The sequence below is a fragment of the Brienomyrus brachyistius genome, chromosome 2, assembly GCF_023856365.1.
Source record: "Brienomyrus brachyistius isolate T26 chromosome 2, BBRACH_0.4, whole genome shotgun sequence".
Classification (NCBI taxonomy): Eukaryota; Metazoa; Chordata; class Actinopteri; order Osteoglossiformes; family Mormyridae; genus Brienomyrus; species Brienomyrus brachyistius.
The window spans coordinates 32118164-32138130 of record NC_064534.1 but is presented as its reverse complement, the minus strand read 5'-3'; the positions used below and the strand labels follow the sequence as shown (position 1 = coordinate 32138130).

The following is a 19967-nucleotide window of genomic DNA, read 5'->3' as shown; positions in this document are numbered from 1 at the left end:
TGGTGTGGAAGGGAGTCGTACAGCCATTGTATCTTCTCCTGCTGCAAGCCGGCCAGCTGCTGGAATTGGCCCTCGAGATCCTGCAGATTGACACTGGGTCTGAGGTCACGCTTGAGCTGAACCCACACATGTTTGATAGGGGACCTGGCTGGCCACAGGAGGACCTCAACATGACACACACAGTCCATAGACACACGTACCATGTCTGGACAGGCGTTGTCTTGTTGAAAGACTGTACCAGGGTGCAGGAGGGGTAAGACATGCAGGCACAGGATGTCACTGACATAGCACTGGGCTGTCAGGGACCCCCGAATCACTACCAGAGATGACCTGCAGTCATACCCTATGGCTCCCCACACCATGACGTCATACCCTATGGCTCCCCACACCATGACGTCATACTCTATGGCTCCCCACACCATGATGACAGGAGTAATGCTGATGTGTCTCTCCACAACAGCTAACAGATTCTTTCTCCCCCCAACCTTGAATAGAATTAGCGGTTACAGAGAATGGATGGATAATAATAACATTATATTATAAACGCTACTCATGACATCACCATATAGCACAATAACAACACAGTTACACACAACTAATTGTGTGTAAGCTAATTACACACAACTATTTACATTTTTATTTACATGGCGGGCATGACGCGCTCCCCGATAGGTACCCCCAGCGGTTCAGATGTAAGCAATTAAATGAAAGGGAATTAAATTAATATTGTTTAGGATAGTTTTACAATGAAACTAAAAAAAAATAACTGATCCACATGATAAAATGATTTCGTCCTCGAGTTCCACTTGCCCAGCGAATTAGCTTCAGTAACGCGCAAATTCAAAATCTAAGTTAAATTAATCCAAGGCACCTTTTTAATGTTTGGCATACGAATGAAACATACAATTAAATATTAAGGGACAACGTCTGATCAACATACAAACATCCACACACCCACCGCTACAAATACAAGCATGCTGCACCATTGTATCGAGCGCAGACTTAAGCTCCGCCCTTCACTAGGGAAGAGCCAATGGAAGGCTCGCAAAGTGTGTAGTTCTAGACAGTGATTGGGGAGCGGAGCGCAGTGCCGGGTGGGCTCGGATGAACATGGCTGCGAAGAAAGCCCTTGAGGTGTACTTAGATATGCTGTCACAGCCGTGCAGGGCTGTGCACATCTTCCTAAATCACAATAAAATACCTCATACAGTGAAAACCGTGGCTCTGCGGAAGGGTGAGCAGCGATTTATGTCTGTTTCACTGGACAGCTTTAGTAAGACCTCAATGAATTGTTGGGTAACGCCATACATTAGTTCGCTGGGAGTTCGGCAGTTGCTTAAGGCGCCCCAAATGCAAGATATTTATACGTGTATTTATTTGCTGAAAGTTAGTATCATTGTAGCAAATCCAGCCCATTTATTGGACAGATGAACCTTGACCTCCATTTGTAAACGTCAAAGGCGAAACGTATATTGTTCCCTGGATCATTAACACAGTAATAGGAAATCACCAGAAACCACCATCAATTTTATTCATCAACTTTAAATACAACCAGAATAGCAGAAACGGACCTTTAGTATTAGTTACGTTTACTCCAATACGATAGCTTGTCGTGAACAACTCGGTAGCTAAAAAACGCCACCTTGCGGTAGGAGGAGAACTACTTTTGAATTAAAACAAAAATACACCAGTAGCTGGGAGGTGTTCCGCTAAGTAGGCTTTATAATTTAGCTGGGTTAACCCGAACTAGAAGTCATGATCGTCCAATATGAGCATTCATGTTGGACTTCTATAACTTCTAGTTTAATTTAACCCTGCAAACTGACAGATCCTGCTTTGTGGAACACTCCCCTCGGCCAGTCAATCCTATAGGTGACACAGACACCTCTGAGGGGATGTGGACTTGCCAACCAATTTCACTTTGCCTCGTGATGCTCACCTAGAGCGCCACTTTGGCTAGGAGTGGTAGCGACCAAAAGGCATTTAAAATTGTCTGTAATTCAGGTGAGAACAGAACGGCGGAGTTCACCAAGCTCAACCCTATGCAAAAGGTTCCTGTCATGGTGGACAATGGCTTTGTTCTCACTGAAAGGTAAGTAACTAGATACACACATGACCTTGAATACTGGATAAAAACAGTAGCAATACCCACAGCTCAGCACCTATTTAAATTTGCTCCAGTAATACAACTAGCTTTATCACAAATACCATGACCAATGTCCAAGGGTGACCTGTAACCCTCGCGATTTCAGCGATGCCATATTAAAGTATCTGGCCACTAACTACCACGTCCCTGAGCACTGGTACCCCCGGCAGTCCGAAAGGAGGGCCAAGGTTGATGAGTACACTGCCTGGCACCACAACTACATCCGGCCGCATGCCGCCAAGGTCTTCATCATGGAAGTAAGACCCACTTCCCATGCTAGGTTCATTAGCAGTCTATGCCTCGACACACATCTGTTGCCGTCTCTGCAGTGAATGGTGCTGTGCATCAATTGTCAGTATTTACAGTGGAAACGCAGTCTTATATGCAAGTAGGGTCTGTGTTACAATCTTGTGATATATTTCATTCTTCTGTTACATTACTTCCATTTAGAGAGGTTTCTTCAAGCTTCTATTAGGTTGTATCCACTTTCATGCCAGCTTTTGTCTGTGATTTACATACCTGCTGAATGGAAACATCCTTCTCTCCCCTGTTCACTCGGTTTACTGGCCAGTGCAGACGGAAGGTCCCCATTTACTAGGTTATGGGGCACTTATACATTTGGGAGGTAGATTTAGTTCGTGAAAGTAGGCGATGATGTGGGAAAGAAGTCCTCCCCCCAGGTGCTAGTACCCCGTATGACCAGGCAGCCAGTGGAGCAGCCCAAGCTGCAGAGGGCACTGGAACAGCTGGGAGACACGCTGGACAAGCTGGAGGGAATGTTTCTGAAGAGGCAGCCCTTCCTCTGCGGCGATGACATTTCTCTGGCCGACCTGCTGGCCGTGTGTGAAATAATGCAGGTATGGCCATACCACTAGGGGACAGTTAAGGCCACTTGCCCTGGCTATTGCATTGAAAAAGACCCGCCACACATCCACACTTCTCCCTCCAGCCTCTAGGTGGCGGCAGAGACATTCTGAAGGGGCGACGCAAGCTGGAAAGCTGGAGGAGCAGGGTGATATCGGCACTGCAGGGTTCTTTCGAGGAGGGACACCAGATTTTGTATCAACTTCGAGACAAGACAACATCCAAGCTGTGACCAGGGCTGATGTACAGAATGCACGTGATGCAGGGAGAGATTGTCCACAATCTGAGACATGCACTTAAATTGCTAAATAATTAGATTTCGGAGCATTTTACTGGCCTAGAAAAAGAATCCAGTGTCTTCTTAAATGCTAAATCTAAAAATCTAATCCAGAATATTTCTATGAGTGGAAGATTTACTTCAAGATTTTATCTAGTTGAAGAAGAAGAAAAAAAAAGGGATTAAACACTTAGATTATTCAAATTATAAGCAACGAAATGCAGAAACACACATTCACATTTTAAAAAAATGCAAGGAAATAAAATATAAAAATATACAAAACTAGTAATTTATTAAAGAAATCAAACAAGGACATTTTTGTGGTATGTTGATACATACTGTGATTCCTTTTGGGTGAAAATTAAAAAGATTTAAGAGGTAGATTTCATTTAGTCTGAGCTGAAGAAGAGTCTTGCTTCCTCTTTGCTGGTAATTCGTCTTTATCTTCTAAGGGCCGTTTTCTACTGGTGGATGGCTGAAGATACACATTTAAGTGTCACAAAGAGCTCTGTCCTTTCACTCTCACAAAACAAATCCAAAATGGCACAAACAGAAAATACAGTAAAAAAAAAAATCAATGGCTGTTTAATTCCTACCTTGACGTCTGAACTGGTTTCACCAGGATACATGATGCTAAAGGCAGTTTCCTTCATGGCCTTGTCCTGGAGGGGTCCATTTGGGTATGAAATGCATTAAACTGAACTGATTACATTGTCCTTATGACACAAAAACCTCCATTTTGAATGAATCATTTACTGGGAAAATGTATTAATATGAGGTACATGGTGATGTAGGCTACACATAGAGCTGGACCCAACAAAATTTGTGACTGAATATCAGGCTTTAATGGGTAGCAGGGTAGTGGGTATGGAAGCAGACCTACAACCAGAAGGTTGCTGTGTTAAGTTCCAGGAGAAGCTCTACAGATGGACACCTGAGGAAGGTCCTTAGCACCACGTGGTCTGACTTGTATGTTATTTTGGAAAAAAAGACGTAAAATGTGGTCTAGCTTTCAAAATGCTAACAGTTACGCTTTGAATGTCTCACAAGATTGTAATTTATTTGTGATTTACTGGTCTGATTCCATACAATACAGAGTGCATGGGGTCTGGGAGGTCTTACCTGCATCCAGGGATGCTGTAGTGCCTCGGTGATTGTCAGTCGCTTTTTGGGATCCACAACCAGGAGCTTCCTCACAAGGTCCTTAGCTGAAAAGCCATGTTGACATGCCTGTGTAATGTAGGTCTAGGGGGCTCACGCTGCTTCAAAATGGATAAAACTACAGCTTTAAACCCTAGCCTTGCCTTTCCTCATTCTGTGTTAATATCCGATACCAGGACTGGCACTGACGCAGTTCCGGTGCTTACCTTCATCTGAGATCTTCTCCCATTTTGACGGGATGAACCGGTAGCAGCCTTGAGTGATTTGTTCCCTGACCGTTAACGCTGACTCAGCATGGAAGGGTGGGTAGCCTCCCAAGCTGTGGGGTGGGGGGGTGAGAATGCAGCATTTCAGCTCGTATGGTGGTATGTCCTGATTTTTTGAGTTGCTGACAACCTGAATTCTTCAAGCATGTCACTAGACATAATTTGGGTGTGATGCTGGCCACATCTCAGTACATCAGTCTTGTAGCAATTTATCTTCTATAATTTTTTTCCAATAGCAGGAAGATGGATAAGAAACAGCTTGACTATAACAATTTTGCTGGCAATTAGCAATGAAAGTGTGCCTGGATGCTTAGTTCACAAGCTACTGGTGTTTCTGAAGGTCACATTAAGCCCAACAAGTGGAACTGTAGGACCCCACACATGTGGACAAATGCTTGGCATGAGAGGGGCGCAGAGGGCTTGGGACGCACCAGACGAACAAGAGGACCCCGAGGCTCCAGCAGTCCACAGCCCTGCTGTAGCCCACCGTGATGGCATCTGTGAACACCTCTGGCGCCAGGTATGTAGGCGTGCCGCATAGGGTCTTCATCAGGGACGTCTCCTCCAGGATCTTGGACTGGTTGAAGTCTGTGATCTAGGAGCGGGAGGAGCCATAAGGCTTTGAGATGGACAGAACACTAATTGGGTAATCAGAACGACATGATCTGTTAATCATGGGGACACATCCTCAGGCTTTAATGCAGGGGTGGCTAGCCAGCTAGCCTCAGGCCCCCAAAGATTTCCCGGATGCCTACTGAAGCCTTCCCACTGACTGACTGTACAGCAATCAGCATAGGAATGCCACTTTTTGATGTGGTAAAATTACCTTGTAATGCTTCATCTAAACATTCTTGAAATGCTTTGGGATAATTATACAAAGCACTATATAATATTCAATTAAATTGAAATGCGTAGAATTAAACACTATGCCTAATCTGCTTGAGCAGATGGCCCAGACATGAAAACACTAATAGTTAATTATTAGGGCTGCACGACATCACATCGTGATGTACTCATGATTATATGGCACATGTGCAATAATCAACAGGGCTTTAGATGACGGGCGACACATTTGTCCGGATGTCGGCTCTTTGGTACTTTACAGACACCTCTACCACGTATGCCTACAATTTAGTAAGCATGTTAGTAGGGCGCCTAAAACATTAATGAGATGTGTACTGTGGCCCCCTTAAATTATTACTCTACTACAAATTGTGGGCATAAGTAAACGTTCTTATAGTGCCGAGAAGCTGGCTTCCGGACAAACGTTTCGTTGATCAACTAATGCCCTGGTGATCATTGCACACGTACATAAACAATGATACTGTGCTGCCCGGTTTCTAATTATCACCAATAAACTGCTGGACTGATTAAGACAGCCCAGCACAGAGGCCAGTCTCGGCCAATGCAATTCGGCGCAGCGCCCATTCAGGGCCCCCAAGGCAAACTCTTTGTGCCGATCTCACCCCCCACTCACGTTTGGCTGACATAAATGTGATGCCATACGGTTGGTCAGCTGGACTAACTCCAATAACTGGCATGCTTTTGCACCACATTACGCATATCTTTAAATAGTGTAAATCAATGTGCATTTGCCTATTCGTAAAAGTTGTAACCATGCAATGTTTGCCATGGAATGCATGTTTCGTTAGCATGTAACCATACATATCATCTACATTTTTGGCTTCCCTGCCTGTGTCACTGCTAGTATTAAACCAATATTGACTGTTAATAGACAACTTCCATTTTAAAACGGATGTCATCTCCTTTATTAAAATGACTCAGTCTGTATGTTCATTTGGGCCTTCTAGGGATGAGATGTGACATAGATCAAACAAAGGTGGCCGTGTCATTTTACCCCTCTGGGGTGGGGACACACTTTCACTGACTGGGGCATGGTCACACATTTCATTCAGTATCATAATTTATTTGCCATGAATTAAGTTTATTTCTTAAATATTTGTTTTGGCATTACACATCTTTATTTCAATGTACTTTGTAAACATGTCAGATTTATGTAAAGTTTGTAATTTGACATCAAAGTATAGACATTGCAAAATGCAGTTTGGAACACTTGCAGAAACATTATAAAAGTACATAGTAAGCAATGGTGGAAGTTTGCTTTGATCCCCGATATCTGATCACCAAAGTCTTGGCTACATGAAGATGAGTAAATGGTGTAGTCGCAACATTCAGTTGGATAAATAACTGAACTCGTTTGGCTCTCAACGGAGGCGGTCGCACTTCTTACCCTCTCCCTCCCCTTATCTTCCCTGCTTCGCTCCTCTCGTCTCGTCTAGTCTACTGTCTTATACTGTGTCTGTGAAGAGACTCTCTCAGCCCTGCTCTCCAAACTACGAAAAATTATGGATTTGATCAGCTGGTCTCTCAACGCAATTGACACCATCTTCTCGACGAGAAGCCTAGGGTCGGGGGAACCTGACTGTCCTGCAGGAACGTACGCAGCTGGCTACACGATGGACATTCTCCTCCTCTCCCACCATGTGGATGGGAGCGGTGGAGGGTCGTGTGCCTGGCAGCTCTTTCCGTGGAGGACATTGAAGACATCTACTTATTCGGAACCATGATTACAGGTATTATGCTGATTGGATTAGGCATTGCCCTGGTTTATCAAAGATTGAAGAAGACGGTGACAGCCTCTCAAAGCCCCACTAGGCTGGCCGGAATGATTGATGGAGTGGGCAGAGCTGTTAGCACTCAGACTGTGCAGACTGTAAATGGATCGCAAACTGGATAACATCGTGGAGAAGCTAACAGCTTTGCAAAAATTATTGGATGGCGGAGATCAGCGTGGACATTAGAGGAGCTGGAAATTTCAGCTCCTCGCATGGAAACCCAAACAACCTTATTCTATCAAGTATTTGGCTCCCCCATATCAGCACTGGCCTTGGCCAAGGCTGCTGCTGGAACTAACAACTCCCCCAGAAGAACAAGGCAGTGAGACTCTCTTGCATTCCTCTCCCCCAATCCCAAGGACTTACCCTCCCCCCATCCCACGCCTCCGCCGCTTCATACCCCCAGCGTGAACAGGCGGGTCTGACCAGCGCCGTTTCTATGGCAGCAGGACCGGATGGCTGTCTGTCTCTGCTGGGTCACCTCCACACCCCCTTTCCCCTACCCTTTGCAAGTCGTGTCATTTTTATGTAAGGTGTAGTGCCCATGTGCTTATGTTGCTGAGGTGTTTTTTTCGGTTCCCACAATGTACTCCCTACTGGAGTGCAATCTGGGGGGTGTTTTTTTATTCTCCTCCTCTCCCACCATGTTATCCTGTTTCTATTCTTCTCACTTCCCCTGTCTCCCGGCCGGTCTTCCCCCTACTGTGATGTCTGTGTATATGTAAGGTCGGTTGATGGCCTGCTCTTCACCGGTACTTGTGACTGGTGCCATGGTATATTGCATCAGCAATAAAGGGCTTTTCCAATCCAATCCAATCCAAATAGGAAAAACCAAACTCATGTTACTATTTCTGGGCTCCTTTCATTGAATATGTAGCAACTTTCATGTGTATGAATGAGCCATTCACACCTGTCCCCCCCTCCCCCCCCCATGGAGCTGATGGGGATACATCTGAATCGCGTTTCACTGTTGCACTGTTCATCAAATCACTATGTGAATGTGATTTGAATACACAGTAATGCGGCTACTTATAATGCGAATAGCGATCTTCAGGTGAGGGCGGCACTACATTCCCCGATGCAGGTAAAACAAACAAAGGTGACATGGTTTACTTTTTTGCCGATTTAATTTTGCTGATTTAAACTTTAATACTTCCAACAACTGACGGTTTGAAAAGATTATGGATTTAGTCAGTCATTTAGTTCTCTCATGTTTCTACAATAAGATTTAATTCGAATTGAAATACACGAGAAAGATACGCGGCAGAGCCGCCGATGCCGTCAACTGCAGAGGGTTAAGTACGTGACAGATGGTTCTTGCCGAAGTGTTCAATTTCATTTTGTCCAAATGTGACAGACCGTAAGTGACTATCATCTCAACCAAGTAACCCTGAAGAAGCAGGACAGGGCTATACCTTAATGAGGCAGATGTCATCATTTGAAGAGAGGAGAACATTCTCAGGTTTCAGGTCCCTGTGGATGATCCCATTGTTGTGGAGGTACTGTGTGAATAGAAAGAGCACTCGCTTTCTTTTCCAGCTTTCAAATTGTCAATCCATCCACTCATCCGTCCATATTTCATAACCCTTTGTCCAGTACAAGGCGGCCATGAGCTTGTTGCCAGGAAGCACAGAGTACATCAGTCATGGATGCAAACACCCTCATACTCACATGCTATAGCCGATTTGTACCTGGATGAAACCCCATGAGCACAGGGGAGATCAGGCAAGATCTATACACACAGGGCAGAGGTACGACTCGAAGAGTGCCACCCACTGAGAAACTATAGCGTACCTCACATCTCCAGGTGCTTCTCCCTGTAGCCGAAATCTTTGAGAAGATTTAGAACTTGCTTTTCAAATGCATCGTATTCCACTCACCTCCACTGCTAACAACATCTGGTAAAAATACAGTTTGGCGATGGACTCCTTCAGCTGCTTCTTCTCCTTGACCCTGTCGAACAGCTCTCCACCCTCCATGCTGTAAGAGGCACATATGATTAGACAAACAGAGGGGAAAAAAACAGCAACAATAGTAAGGGCGATAAGGCTTTGTGGGATCAATGCCTGATTCCAGAAGGTCATAGGATTGAATCTTGTGGCCAGCAGAACAATCACACTGCATATTTGGCCCTTGCGCCAGGTGCATGACCCTAGTTGCTGCAGGGACGCTGGGTGCTGTCAGACCCTGCTTACTAAACCCATGTTTTCTTCATTTGCATGTCGCTTTGGACAAGACAATCCATCTAATAAAATGTAGGCCTATTTAAATGGACATATTTCCCCCCCAAGGTCACTAAAACGTTAAGATTTGTATTTTACTCCTTCTTGAAAGGACGCTATATTAAACATGCCCCTGGGGGCTTAAAAAGACTATTCACAAAAATGACATTTTTCCTAAATGTGAGCGACTGAAACAATTACTGCCAGGATGTAATGAATGAGTAAAACATTTATACATGTTGGACTGTGCTACTTGTCCTCGGGTCCAACTTCTGTGTTTTTCTGACAGCCGAGTGGTTACAGCCTCACCTGAAGCAGACACGGCAATCAGAGGGTGACAGAAAGCTTGTTTTTAAGATTTACAGCCAAAGGCCCGTGATGATCTGGTTTGTCAGTGACGGCGCCGAGTAGCTCATATCTGCAGCCTGGTCATTAGATAGCTGCACTACATCTACACGCTAACGGAGACGCGTTCTTACAGAATGTGGGACGAGCGGCTCGGGTGTGAACACATGATCTGCCATTTAGAGACACGTTTACCCGGGCTGATAACATTCTGAGCTCCTAACCACATATACACACACAATATAGCTTTTTTGTAGTGTTTGAGGAGGACTGATATCAAGTCAATAAACTTTTCTACCTTTTTCTTCGACAAAGAAGATCAATGTTTTACAAATAAGTACAGTTCTAATATCAGGAGAAATGTGCCCAATTTCAATTGCGATTTAAGAGAAGCATTGTATCTCTGATTGTCTCTGGTATATCGCACCTATACGGCGATATTAATATTAAAAGGTGAAATTAGCCACACCTCATCCCTTTAAGGGTCTCCAATACTATAATTCCCATGAATCATTTGCATTCAAATAAAGGCAAAGATTTAGCTGATGTATGAACTTGCCAGGGAATTGCACACAAAATGCATATCAGTAAACACACGCAGGACTCAATGGACCGAATTAACTGAACTGAATTCCCTCTGGCTGATTTTCTCAGCAGTACCTGGCAGAATTATTCAGCCCTGTTCAGCCTTTTAAATACTATTGAAATATCTGGCATAACAGACAGACGTTGCTTGGGGATCACTTACAGGCAATACGTCCACAGAATCTCGATGGGATTCGAGTCAGGACTTTGAGTTGGACACCCAAGGACATCGCACTTTACTTTAAGGCACTTTTCACATCTTAGCCCACTGTCCTGCTGAAAGACGAATTATTGCTTCAGCTTGAAGTCATCAGAACAAAACAGATTTTTCCAGCCCCTCTCCAGAGGAAGCATATCCTCCCTCTAATGGTGAGCGAAAGGACCGTAATATAACGAGACCGACCACAATAGTATTCACGATAAACATTCCCAAAATGTATTCCTAGAATCAGGACACAGCATTACATTTACTTAGCAAACGCTTTTGGCAAAAGCAACACACAAGTCATGCTAATAGCACATTACAAACATATGTGCCATTTAGGAGTCGACTATGAACAAGCGCGGCTGGGCTGAGCTCAGTTGAATGCCTAGTTATTAGTGCACTAATTAGAGGTTCACACACCATTAGCTGCTGGATCCCTACTGTTATCATAACAGAACAAACCAGCAAGCACCCATCACAACATGCCTGTGTGTTCCGAGGTTGTAGCAGTGCAACAAAAAAAGCCTGATATGAAACAAAGCAATTTCGGCCTGCAAGTCATCTTGACTATATCTCACTTCTTTGGCAATTATCTATCTGGGTGGATCATGACTTAGTGACTAGATCTTTCCCTAAAGATTTAACTGATTATTTCTAACCAGTTAGCCATCTGTTATGGAAAAAAACCCTCATATATCATTGTACTGCTAAAAATATTGGACCCGTATCACACGGTAAACAATACAGATGGGATGTAAATGGAGTGTGCTTCCAAAAAACTTCTCCGATTACATGGAAATGTTTGGATTCGCAAAATCTCATGTGAACCAATCTGCTGTGATTTGCAAACTCTGCAAAGATACCATTTGCCCAACAGGTGGCAGCAAAAGCAATTTGTTTATATATTTTTGTAAACAGAGTTCAGAAGGGCGCAGTTATATACCCAAGTGATGTGTTCATTTGTACTCAAAACTTTTGAAACTTCAGTATTAGAAAAATTTAAAAAGCACTTTTACTAAGAGTTAGTATCATGCTACGGCATTTTTTTCATATCAGCCACCCCGACCTCTGGGAGCACAAGGCCATAGTAATGCTGAACTCTTAAGCTACACTTGGAACACAGATGAGGACTTCACACAGCATGCTCGGCAACTTCTGCCACAATCCTGCTGCCACATAGTAAATCCCCGCCCACCCTGGGCTTCTAAACTTCATTTGTCCTATTGGTAATGATCTTACTCTGCATTTCCTACTTTGCCCGACTGCTCAGACTTTCACCTACTGAAGACAGAGTGAAATGAAATGTGCCCGAAGGGAACATTCACACATCTTGCTTTTTTGAAGCCTTCTTTTGGATCCTTGCTCTTCAAGCACAAGCTCCCTTGGTCTTTACCGATCATGTCCTCCTCTGAAAGCCACCAACCCGTTGAGAAACCTCACAGACGGTTGCTTTTCTATTAAATCCTGGTACACCCTGTTTCTTCCATGGTATCTACTGTGGCATTTTGTTTCCCTCAAATAACTCCAGGCCCTCAAAAGGGTCAGCAAATCCTGACCTTCTTCTTGCATCATTTTTGAGGATCATTAAGAGGAATAAGAGGTGCTCAGTGGCAGGGCCTGGGACATGCCGCAGACCACCAACTTGAACCTGGGGCCTGCTACAAGGTTCCCTGCAGCCCTGACTAGGACAAGCAGTTGGAATATGGATGGATGGATTTGTATTTTGAATATTATAATAATTTTAAAAACGATAACTGAAATCTACTCTAAAATGTACTGAGTGCAAACTGTAAAATGTACATAGACCTCTGAAAGTCAATGAAAATGTGTAAGGGAGGTTCAGACCATTTGGTAAGGGAGATTAGGAGCAAAATACTTCCTTACTTACAACTCTAAAACAATGTAGTAAGAGTCTTCTGTTTGGAAGAAATCCTCCGTCCTGATTAAACATGGCTATGAAAGAGAAATTAAGAGAAAAATTGTATTTACAAATAAATCTCAGGGACTCTTAGTTTCGAACACTATTTTATGCATAAAAATGCATGTGAATGCTTCAAAAGACATCTACATGCATTTAGAAATATTATTTGTTAATTTGTTTATAGGTTTTATTGAATGTTTATTCATTATTCCATCCAGTTTTCACTGTAATATGAACCAAAAATAGATATGTTTTTGCTTTCATTTTGACTTTCAGTTTATAATCTGAAAACATACACTTGGATGAACACCAGGCAAAATACATATGAATTAATTTAATAAAATATTCAAGAAGTTAAATTCTTAACATTAACCTAGGAATCCCATTATGCACTAGTTTTGTGAATGTACTGTGTGTTAGAATACAATGTCATACTCACGTACATGATCAACCTTTTTCAAAATTTCAATTTCTCTTTCAGCATTTCGAGTGGCTGTCTAGTTGTGAGAAGGAAAAATATATGTTACCCATCCTGGCTGTAGTAAATTCTTTATAAATAACCTAATTTATTCATCCTCATATAAAAACATAATTAACATTAATGGGCCTTATATATACCCCGATAGATGGAAAGTCATTCTTATTTATAGTTTTCACAGCGACTTTCTTGCACGTGGCTCTTTCAAACGCCAGTTTGACCTCACCGCAGACACCTCTGTTGTGGGAGAGAGCAACTTATTGTCAGTGCAGCTAAGCAACGCAATGCAGAAATGAAAGACCATAATTCCAAAACAAGCCCGGACAGAGGTTCGTTTCCACGTACGAGCCGATCTTCCGGGAGATCAGGTACTTTTCTTTGAAGTCCTGAGGCAGATTAGACTGCTCGTCAGCCATCAGATCGATGAACACGAACACTGTACAAGAGATATGAGATCAAAGCAGGCATACTCAGGAAAATACTCTGAACAGCATGAGGCATAACAAGGTTCAACATTACGACCCATCAGAAATGGCAGAAATTACTAAAAAAAAAAATTACGAGGGATTTCAGATCACAAACACTCCACAATTCACAAAAACTCCGCAATTAACTCAATCCCTCTCCTATGCACGTTTACACAGCACCCATTGCATAGACTTCATTACCAATTGCCCCCCCTCCCCAAAAAAAAAAAAAATACAACACTGAAATGCCCATTTCCTGGATTTAAGAGAAGCAATCCTGAGATACTCTCTACTATTACATTATCAAGGAAGGATACCAGGAACAATACACTACATGCATAGTGTATAGAAAAAAAAAACTCTAGGCCTTCCTCAGACTGATGAAGGGTGTTTCTTAGGGGCGACAAAGGTATACGGCAGCCTGAACTTTGCCGTCCCAGCTGTTATTGTTGATTTGCAGGACGTTGCCTCTGCCCACTATTACCATAAATTAATGCAACAGGCCCCAGCTGATCTTACCTTTGTGGTGAGGCTGAGCCAATGCCAGCTCAGCATTGTTGGCCAATGGGAGCCTCTTGCCCTTTCCAATGACCTTTCCATCCACAAACGTCCCATTTCCACTATTATCTTCAATATAGACTATGTCTTCTTCCTGAAAGAAGCATGAAACGTGAGCAACTGTGTTTGCATAGTTCCTGAACATTAACCGTATCCTCAACAAACGAGGCCACGACAAACATTCCCATGCAAACATATTCACAAATGCGGAACATTCTAGGTGCTTCCTTTTTGAGGAAAGTCCTGCACAACCATGCAGCAGAATCACATGGCACAGAGAGGGAAGCGGTCACTTACCCTGAATATCCTGAAGTGACGTTTGCTGTAGGTTATATATCTCCCCGACTCCTTTATAATGGGGTCATTAAAGCAGTAGTGGCACGATGAGTCCCGTCCAAACCAGTACTCGTCTTCGATACAGTCTAAAGAGCAAGGTAACAATTCCTTAGTTCATCCCAGCGTTACTGAGCCCAGTCTTCAGGGACCCCCAGACGGTCCACATTCTTGCTTCCTCCCAGCTCCCAACACACACCTGTACCAGGTATTTGGTGTTTGGTTCGGGTGTAGTGGGAACTGGATGGGACCAAAAACATGGACTTGAAGAGGGGGTTGAGAAACACTGGTTTAGCCGATACTCTTATTTAACGCTTTCAGTTTGGTGACCACCAGACAATGCCTGGTTAAGCATTTCTTTTAACTCTATGTGTCACAAGTAAACCTTTCTCCCACTGTACACACAACGTATCCGTGTTCCTGGCTATATAAAGTTCTACATGCAATAGACTGTTGCTGTGTATTGTAAACACAAAACATTGTGATAATTATTGATATGGACTGATGAAAAAATTATCCTGATAAAATGTTTTGCCCCATCGCCCAGTCCTCACACATGCTTTTGTTCAAAGTGACACATATTTAATAAATGCAAGGTTAAGCCGGTCCTTGGTTGGGACTTAGGGCCTTACAAATCAGTTGTAATATCCACAGATATTTTTAAACTGCAAAAGAATTGCATCTCATTATTTACTATCGTTAGGAACTGAGGAAATGGTTTAATTAAAAACATAACTTTTACATGCATTTGTAAGGCAATATTTTTAGATTCAGATTAAGTACCTTGCCCAGGTGCAAAATGAGGGGGAAAAAATAGTTGCTGGAGCAGTCCCTTTACTTTATTAACGCTTGTCCTGATCCACTCTCTCGTGCCTGCCCTCTACTGGTGGTCTTGCATTAACGCACCCCATATTCTGACAGGCTGCGGCCCTGAAACCCCACTGGACACCTAATATGCCGCTCGGGAAAACCCCACTTACTATGCACTCGGAAGCCCCTCTCCATGGGCAGCAGGCGGCCCCAAGGCTGGGTTTCTGGCTCCTCCAGCTCCTCAGGAATGGAAGCCAGATCCCGCACAGGGATGGTGTCCACAGAGCTAAGTGTGGCGGAGCCCGAGGATGAAGATGTCTGGCTGCCAGATCCGGGGGCCGAGGAAGAGCTGGAGCCACTCTGAGACTGAGTCTGTGGTTGGGACTGAGTCTGAGACAGACTGGAGTCCGGATCCTGGGACATGGCGCTGTACCCTCGAAAGAAACAAGCAAGATAAGCCACAAATGAAACCCAATGAATCCATTGAGGCCAGGCACGATATGGGACATTAACAGCTAAACTTTAAGTGTACCTACAGTTAGGCCTGTCACAATAACAAATTTTGCTGGACGATTAATTGTCCCAGGAATTATTGCGATAAACGATAATATTGCCGCTGTGAGACCATTTTCAACTGATGTAATAATAATGGCATATTAATGCAAGTACACCCTTTCAACGATCAATGAACTTTAATTTCTAAAGAACATTTAACATTGGGACTGGAAGATATTTTTAATATCCAAAATAAACAAACAAAACAACCAAAAACAATAAATAAAATGGATTATGAAGTCCCTGTAAACAAAATCGCCCTTAAAATATTAAACATTAGGCTCAGACAGGGAAAGCAGGCAAAACTGCCAGTTAGGACCTTTGTAAACAAAAAGTGCGAACTAACAACAAAACACTCCATATGAATAAAAGCAGGAGCCTCAACAGGCCGTATGCAAATCCGTAGCTACTTTAGTCTGGCAAATTCCGAGCAAGACATAATTTATTGCATATAATCATATTCATATAATTTATTGCCACATTTTACTTTACCACTTATAGTGAACACGTCTGCCTGGGCGAAAATGATACTTATCTGATAATCATCATAACCGATTTTTTCTTCTTCACGTCTCAGTCTAACGCCAGCCACAAAGTTGAATGAATAAGACTCCCCTTCATATATGGATTCGTAAGACAAGGCAAACATCTTAAAGCCCTAATTTACTCGTTGGTACTTTGGAGAAGGATTTACAAAAGCGATGTATGTCATTGATCATAAGTTCTGTAAACGGCATGTCATTTTTCACAGACCGGAAATGAGCGAGCCACATTTCGATGAACGCGGAAGCTGATGTACAAAGAGCCCACTGACATGAGAGCTCACGCCTCATTACTAGTGATGTGTCGTTCACGAACAAGACGGCTCTTTGAGCCGACTCTTTTTAGTGAACGATGGGAGCTGGCTGCTGTTTAAGAGCCGTTTTATTAATGTTTATAGAATTGTCCGTGTTTTTGAGCTGCCTAAACACTAAGGACGACAGTAGCCGGAACACGTCGTCTTCCAAAAAAGCCCACCCACGAGATGGCATTTTATTTTTAACAAGCTCAAATCAGGTCACGCTAATCAGCATCAGGTTAAACAAAGAGATGGGCGGGTTTTTTAAAAAGAGCCGTTTAGGAGCTGAAAGAGCCGGCCCTTCTTGGGGAGCTGAGCCAAATGAGCCGGTTTGCTAAAAAGAGCCGATATTCCCATTTGGTAGAGAGAGACACGAGGAAAACAAACAAGCATGCAAATGAAAATTATCGCAGCCGGGAAAATTATCGGCCTCATTTTAATTATCGTTCAATTAATTGATTTATTGTTTATTGCGACAGGCCAAACCTACAGTATGAAAATAAAGCATCTTAACATAAAGACAGACGTTTATCTTATAGAACAGTGAGGTAACCTCAATTTTTAAACCCATGGCTTCTAATACAACAATAGTTTCCTCATGAACACCTTTTATGTGCATTTTGAAGCGAATAACAAGATTATTGCTACCCAATAGATCACTGAACCAATTACATGGGCCACCATCACTTTCGGGGAAAAAGACATGTGGAGAGTGAACACCAGAAAGGCAACAGGACCAGATGGCATCCCCGAACAGGGCCTTACAACCTCTGCAGATCATAATCAACTCATCACCATCCAAAGCCCAAATACCAACGCGTTTCAAGAAGACCATCCCCCCCAGCATGCCCAAATGGCTTGCACTCACCTTCATAATTATGTGCTTCGAGAGGATAGCAGCCTCATCATCTGAGATATTGTGGATAAACAAAATAGAAAAATATTGCTCGTGTGGTGGACTTTTTGAAACTTAAAGTCCGACATGTTCACTAAACATAAGGATGTGTCAAATTTACACAGATTACTAACTTTTGGGCGTTGCCACACGCTACCCGTAACTATTTTTAGGTGCACTACTAATCTGCTTACCAGATCGTGCCACAAGTGAATGTCTGAAGTACCAAAATTCCAACGCTCAGATAAATGCTTATGCCGTCATCTAAAGCCCTGGTGATCATTGTGCATGTGCCATGTAATCGTGATGTGAAATCGTGCATTGCACTTGACTCACTGCAATTAGCTTACCGTGCAGAAAGGTGCACAGATGATGCAACAGAACTATCCTGCATACTGTTCCATCACTTGGGGCGTCAGAAAGGGGAACTGCCTATGGTTCCCGTTTACTGATTACAGCTCTGATTACAATGCTATAGCTCCCATCAAGCTCATCAATAAGCTGAAGGACTAGGGCCTGAACTTCACCCGATGCAACTGGGTTCCTGACTTTTTGACAGGCAGAACCCAGGCTGACTGAGTGGCCATTCACACTTCATTGAAGCTCACCCTCAACACAGGAACTCACCACAGTTGTGTTCTGAGCCCCATACTGTACTCCCTATACATGCAGCCACATTCAACTCCAGGAATATTGTTAAATTCGCTGACAATATAGTTGTGGTGGGCCAGATCTTCAGTGACGACAAAATGGTCTATCAGAAGGTGGTGGTGAACTTGGCATGCTGGAGCCAGGAGGATCTCCTCCTAAACATCAGCAAGGCGAAGGAGTTCACTGTGCAGGTGATGCCAAGCTTCAAATACCTGTATGTCTACATCAGTGTTTCCCAACTTTTTTACTCTGACACGGCACACCATCCAAAGGCAGCGTTTTTCACAACACATCGGTTGAAAAAACGCTGGTCTACATCACGTTGGTCCTAACATAAGAAGCATACACCAGCGTCCTTGTTGAAAAGGCACAGTAACGACTCCACGTCCTCAGTATGCCAACAGTGTTCACACTGATTCTTAAAGCAGTGTGGGAGAAAACCTTGAAGCTTTATCTTTTACACGTTACAGATTTTAACAGAAAATCTTTTAATCACCTTTCAGGCTAGTTCATTTAATTTCATATACATACTTTGCACTAACAACCTAAACAAACGTTGCAGTCATGCAATTTGCAATTACGCTGATACTTCGGTAATCCTGTTATGCAAATATGGCTATACCACAATGCAAGCAAATCATCGAAAAACAATCACGCATTATTATACTTCCAAACACACAAATAAACTCTTCAAAAATGAGATACTGGTCAGCAATAAAACAAACTTCGAAAGTCACTTTCATCTTTGATATATCAGGTAAACTGCATACTACATTCGACTGAAGATGTTATTTTCCCAACTGACCGAAGTGTTTTCCGGCTCCGTAAACGATTCACATCAACATATTAAATAGCTATGCGACAATCAAGAAAAGCAAAGCCACAGTCTAGCTAAAGAAAATTGAACGGTTAATACAAGTACAACGAACACTGCACATTACAACAGATATTTCCCATCCCCGATTTAAACTTACCTTAAGCTTTGGCCAACAGGTTTCCAAAACACGTGCCTAAAACAGATTTTCTTCGCTCCGATCGAAACCCTGACAACACTCCATATTAACATTCACATGCCGCCGGGAAATCTAACCAATCAGAATGTAACCTGAATACCCGTGGAATTCTGGGTAACACAGTTTTTAAACAAATGGGTAACAAATGTGCCAGTCTGAGCACGCGTGTACTGTGGAATCCTGGGTATTGGAGTTTATTTATTTAAATAATATAATGCTACAAAATAATTTTCCACAAAAAGGTGCTACGCTGATAACGGCTAGCGACAGCTGGCATTTTATTCATCACACTTGTGAAATCAATGACGCCTTTAATATTAGGTCCAAACGTACAGACTGTGATTATACAAAAACACGGGCGACTTCCGCAATGCCCCCTAAAGATTCACTCAGTTTTCGCCACTTTGGCTGTCATTTGTGCGCAATTCGCGGACAAGGTTCTGTAACATCAGGAAGCCTTTAACCGGATAAGGAGATATTCACAGCTGTACATTGTTGCATTCTGCATGATAATTGTTTTGTCTAAATGTACGTACTGTTTCCGCTGCATATTCAACCTTTTCAATGCTTTTCCTACCTGTGTAATGACGACGTACACCCAGCGCCTAAAACAGATGCGAATTTTTAAACGTGCCTTTGATTTGCAGTTCATCCATCCTGTGACCGAGGAAGAAATGCACTTCCGGCCGACGGCCACATGCCGCCTTATAGCATAGCTGGAAAGCTGTCCCTGTTCAGGAA

The 19967-nt window shown here is 43.1% G+C and overlaps 2 protein-coding genes across 6 annotated transcripts; one reads left to right on the top strand and one right to left on the bottom strand.

Moving 5' to 3' along the window:
• Positions 1-1065: 1065 nt before the first annotated feature.
• On the top strand, positions 1066-3668 carry gstt2 (glutathione S-transferase theta 2). The gene is made up of 5 exons (XM_048995075.1): positions 1066-1234; positions 2005-2092; positions 2253-2403; positions 2827-3003; positions 3096-3668. The coding sequence occupies exons 1-5, from the start codon at positions 1105-1107 to the stop codon at positions 3240-3242; spliced, it is 693 nt and encodes a 230-aa protein (XP_048851032.1). The 5' UTR covers positions 1066-1104; the 3' UTR covers positions 3243-3668.
• chek2 (checkpoint kinase 2) lies at positions 3555-19943 on the bottom strand. Of its 5 annotated transcripts, none has more exons than XM_048995017.1 (16): positions 19804-19943; positions 15445-15708; positions 14429-14553; positions 14093-14225; positions 13452-13542; positions 13247-13343; positions 13068-13125; positions 12596-12660; positions 10666-10778; positions 9231-9330; positions 8766-8852; positions 5146-5309; positions 4655-4767; positions 4410-4495; positions 3884-3949; positions 3555-3762 (listed from the first exon to the last, which is right to left on the bottom strand). In XM_048995017.1, the coding sequence occupies exons 2-16, from the start codon at positions 15695-15697 to the stop codon at positions 3673-3675; spliced, it is 1641 nt and encodes a 546-aa protein (XP_048850974.1). In that variant the 5' UTR covers positions 15698-15708; positions 19804-19943; the 3' UTR covers positions 3555-3672. The 5 variants fall into 5 exon arrangements, with proteins under 5 accessions (XP_048850974.1, XP_048850985.1, XP_048850952.1 ...); XM_048995028.1 differs by having other exon boundaries at positions 15445-15701; positions 19804-19941; XM_048994995.1 differs by lacking the exon at positions 19804-19943 and adding an exon at positions 19188-19401 and having other exon boundaries at positions 15445-15701.
• Positions 19944-19967: the final 24 nt, after the last annotated feature.